At 37.1% G+C, this 5,174-nt stretch overlaps 1 protein-coding gene and 1 long non-coding RNA gene across 3 annotated transcripts in view; both read right to left on the bottom strand.

Moving 5' to 3' along the window:
- The window catches only part of LOC306870868, a 1,223,475-nt gene that overhangs the window by 990,775 nt on the left and 227,526 nt on the right, over window positions 1-5,174 (bottom strand). The window lies entirely within an intron of this gene.
- Window positions 3,904-4,570, bottom strand: LOC306871019 (transmembrane protein 203-like). The gene has a single exon (XM_079418660.1). The coding sequence runs from the start codon at window positions 4,438-4,440 to the stop codon at window positions 4,015-4,017; it is 426 nt and encodes a 141-aa protein (XP_079274786.1). The 5' UTR covers window positions 4,441-4,570; the 3' UTR covers window positions 3,904-4,014.

The raw sequence follows: 5,174 nt of genomic DNA, 5'->3' as shown, positions 1-5,174 counted from the left end.
TAGTCTACCGACACGACCCCGCCCTCGGTGTGTGACGTCAGCTTTTCGTCTCAGGGTGGACACCTCATTTGGTCATTTTGACTTGAGGCACACCTTTTGTTTTAACATATGCCCCGCCCCCTACTTTCTACCATTGTGAAGATTAAAGCGAGCCCTGTCAGTCAAAAACAGCGAGACCCGCCCATTTAATATCTTTAACCCTTTCATTATTTCGGAAGGGTTTATATTATGAATGGGCAAAACTGCAAGCTGTTTGGAGCAATAGGCTACACAATACGCAAGATAACATTGTGGAAAATAAAATATGTATTTCCTGTGTGTGTGTGCGTGAATAAAACGCATTCTGAATTTAATAAATTATCTGTTCTAAATGTTATGTAAAAACAACGAGTTGTAATGCCTTGACCATGGCGTGGTGCAACTATTTGTCGCTGTTATAATCTAGTTAAAAAAAAAAATGAAATGAAAATGATAAAATATAACAACATAAATAATATATGTGTAAATACATGATTACAGTAGACCTACTGTTTTTCGAATGCAACAAATACGAAGGTGACTGACAGGATCAAAACGCATTGTTTGATCAAAGAAATCTGATTTTTTTTTTTTAAAGTAGAATATGCTAATAATGACGTGGTACGACTAATGTCCTCGTCACTCTCATAATCCGGTTTTAATCTGATTAATTAAAAGGCACAGAAATAAAGACTATAGCAAGGCATCATAAGTACAGCGCATCAGTTTATTTATAGGCTGTAGCCTATTATGCACCTGAGCATTCTGTAAATTTAGATAACCTCATAATCAGGAAGGGAGGGCAGGAAAAATTGTTCATTTAAGAATAGGGTGTACGACCTTTAGTACAGCTGTTGGCATTTACAGCCACAATGGGTTGCAGTGGGTAGGCCTATTGCATGTCCAGTTCATTATTTCAAAAATGTCTAAACATACAGTGCCCTCCAAAAGTATTGGAACAGTAAAGACAAAATTGCTCTGTTGCCTGTGGAGTCAATACATTTGCAAATATGATTAAAAGATGAATATGAGACAAAACTAAGACTTTATAAATTCATTGACTGAAATGGCAGGGTGTTTTGGGTCATTGTCCTGATGCAATATGAAGCACTTCCCAATGAATCTGGTGGTATTTTCTTTAAAAATGGTAGGCAAGATTCATTCTAAATTAATTCTGCTACTGTCATCATATATTAAGTCATCAGTAAAGTTGAGAGGTCTGTTCCAGAGGCAGCCATGCATGCCCATGCCATGACACCACCTCCACCATGCTTTACAGATGAGGCTGTACGCTTGGGATCATTTGCAGTTCCATTTTTTCTCCACATTTTTGCATTCCCATCACTTAGATAAAGGTTCATCTTTGTCTCATCGGTCCGTAAACACAGTTCCAAAACTCTTCTGGCTCACCTTTGTGCTTTTTTGCAAACTCTAATCTTGCCTTTCTATTTTTGGTGCTGATCAGAGGTTTGCATCTTGCTGTGTTGCATCTGTAATTCTGTGTCAAAGTCTCCTGAGGACAGTAGATTGTCAGAGCATCACCCCAGCTTTCAGGAAGTTGTTGGTGATTTTACAGACATGTCTTTTAGGGTTCATTTTCACAGCTTTTATGATTTGTCTGTCATCAGCTACTGTTGTTTTCTCAGCCGATCAGGTAATTGTTGGTTGTGTCGCTGGTGGTTTCCAAACTCTTTATTTCTCAATGCCCTTTGTTTTTGCTATAGTCAAATTATCATTATTGAATTCAGAGATGTCATTGTCTAGATCAGTTTAGTTTAAATAGTATCTGCGAAATCAAATTGACGATAATCACTAGAAATTAAGTGTCCCAACTGAGCAAGCCAGAGGCGACAGCGGATAGCTGTCATATTCATCTTTTAATCATATTTGCAAATTACTTGACTCCGCAGCCAACAGTCTTTTTGTCTTTACTGTTCCAATACTTATGGAGGGCACTGTATGTTTAGATAGCTCTAATTGACTTCCTCTTTTCTTTTAGCATCCAAATTGCTTGCTTTTCTCTCAAAGTCAGCTCCCTCATCTTCATCCTGGTTTGTGTGTGTCATCATCGAATGCAGGATCCAGAATACAGAAGTAATGGATATAGCTGATACGACACATTCCCTGCTTTTAATATCTGAAGAATTAATGCAACAGGACACAGCTGATCACTTAGAAAGACCTGCGAGGAAACTGTTCCAATACTTATGCTCACATCAGATGGAGGGATGAAACTCTAAAAGTGCTGATCTTCTTAGCTGGTAAAACATGTATGTGTTGAATCACCCAATAATAAAATGTGATATTCTGTAGTTTTGTCTCATGTTCATCTTTTAATCATATTTGAAAATGTCTTGACTCCACAGCCAACAAAGCAATTTTGACTTTACTGTTCTAATACTTTTGGAGGGCACTGTATGTTCAAGGAAATTATTTTATGCTATCACAAACTGAGTGCAAAGTCCAAAAAATAACATGGTTTATTATTTACAGTAACACAGTCTTGCTAACAGGTAATAAATATAAATGTTTTCTGTGTATCTAATATCTTATATAAAGGTACAGGAAGGTTGTTTATTAGATGTCCTTTATCCTTTTGGTTTAATATTTATATGCTGTAACAGGAGTGTTGTTTGCATTAGATGTAATTTAACCCTTTAGTTACGATAGAATATTGCTTTCATTTTAATTAGAGATCATTTTCTATTTTTCTTTAGAAATTGTATATTTTAGAAAACATTTCACTACATCCATAAGGATATGTATGTGATGACTTAGAAACTAATTGCTCTTTAATGATATAACTGTACCCCAAACATCATAAAAACATTTTATAAATGTATACTTAATGAAATTGCATGGTTTGTCCTGAGTGGGGCTCCTATAATGAGACAAATAAGAAAATGCAGGATTAATGAAATCTATAGTGCCATCTAGTGATTATTATAGGACGTACATACATGTTTATATATATATATATTATTTTTTTACACAATATGAAGCACTTCCCAATGAATCTGGTGGTATTTTCTTTAAAAATGGTAGGCAAGATTCATTCTAAATTCATTCTGCTACTGTCATCATATATTAAGTCATCAGTAAAGTTGAGAGGCCTGTTCCAGAGGCAGCCATGCATGCCCATGCCATGACACCACCTCCACAATGCAGGATTAATTAAATCTATAGTGCCATCTAGTGATTATTATAGGACGTACATATATATATATATTATTTTTTTTTACACATTGGCTTATGACCTTATATGTTCGAGTCTCTATCGCTTTATATTTCCAACTACATAAACTAACTTAAGTTTAACTTGTGACTGCACTGATGAAACAAGGTCATTTCTTTTATTTGTCCCCTTTCATGAACAAGTTTTATTTTTCATTACCAGTGCATTTAAATTCATCATATTCTTTAATCTCTTAACCTTTAGCAAAACCTAAAGGGTTTTGGGGCCTGTACCATGGCTCGTGATTGGCTGTTCGCCAGTGATGTCACGCATTCATGTGCACGTGCGCCACAAACTCAGGATTAAAGTCTGAGTTGACAAAGAAAGTTGATGATCAGCATCACAGTACCAACAAAGCCGGATTGGAGTGGTTTGGTTTGATCAACTCAAAACTAATCCTGTAACTCTGAATTTGTTCATCTAGGCAAGAGTGTTGAAGATTTATTTACAACCGCTTTATTATACAAACAACAATAAAATGTATTAACACAGATAAAGCAACAATGACAGTATTCAGAAAAAAATCCAGACCAAATCTCTCATAGCACTTAAGGACAATAATAATAATCAAAATTGCACATTATTTTAAGCGTTGTATATGATCCCATGTTCACATGCTTGAACCATTTGAATACAAAACAAAAAAACAAATTCACAATGATTTTGCAGTTCACAACGATTCACTCCTGGTTTGAATGACACCTGCAGGAGTTCTTTTCATTTGCATAAGTCCACTGGCATGTGTGCAGACGGTTTGTCCTTTAATTGACACGACAAGCACGAATCATGAGAAGCTGCAGAAGGATGAAAAGTGGGGAAATGATAAGCCCAAACCACAAATCACTTTGTGCCTGGTTCTGTTCAGCCAATTTCTGGCATAGCAGCACCTCACACACCAGCTTGAGGCTGAGCACGGTCAGCACCCACAACAAGCGCAGCACCGCCAGCCGCTTCTCTCCTTCTTGATAGAGGCGGATGGATACAATGGCTGTGAAGTAAGTGCTGAGGCCATCAGCTGCAAACAAGGGTGAGAAGACAAGCCACCAGCTCATCTCAAGAGTCTGCTTGTCCACATCCATGTGTAGGGCCACCAGCACGCTGAAGACCAGCAGCGCGCCCAAGTGGAGGAACAGCTCAAATGTGGCAAAGCCCAGCCATTGCACCAGTTCTCGCAGAGAGAACAGCATTATTAATGGGACACCACTGAGTGTTGTTTACAAGGAGACTAAGGCCAAAACACTAGCCTAAGAAACTGGGAGTGAAGAGAAGCATTTAATGGGCATTCAAGTATATGAAAAATCCTCCACTGATGAGTGTTTCACTATTTTGGCAGCATCATGCTCTTTTGGAGATGGACCAAGTCCACCTTATGACATCTGATGCATTCAAAACCTGAAAAAAGGAAGAAAAAGACTTCATATCAAGACCAAAAACAATTCAAGTTTGGAAATCATTGTATGTAAAACACTTGGTACAACCGTATACTGATTAAGTCACATTGTACATGTCCAAAAAACATGGTTGACTGTATTCTGTGACTATATGATTAACATTTAAATCAATACAGACGCCAGTGTGGCTTAATTCACTATCCTCAACATCATAGCTATTGCATCTTTAATATACATCATAATCCAGTTTAACACTATGCAGATAAACACTTTATTAGTCAATTAACGTCCATCATTTTGCGGAATTGAATGTGTAAGTTAAGTATAAAAAAGCGAGCTGTCAGTTAGCATATGATGACGAGTATTAAATGTGCTAATAATAATATACTGAAAAAAAACCTTTTACCTCACAGATATCGTTCACAGTGATGGTTAAAGACAAATATATAACCGCAAGCTACATTTTCAAAGGCTCTGTAATGAACGGGTGGGTAAGCAGCTGTAAAGAACACACGCTAGCTGAGATAAGC

This window comes from Barbus barbus (assembly GCF_936440315.1).
Source record: "Barbus barbus genome assembly, chromosome: 6".
NCBI classification, from domain to species: Eukaryota; Metazoa; Chordata; class Actinopteri; order Cypriniformes; family Cyprinidae; genus Barbus; species Barbus barbus.
This window is presented reverse-complemented; position numbering and strand designations above follow the sequence as displayed.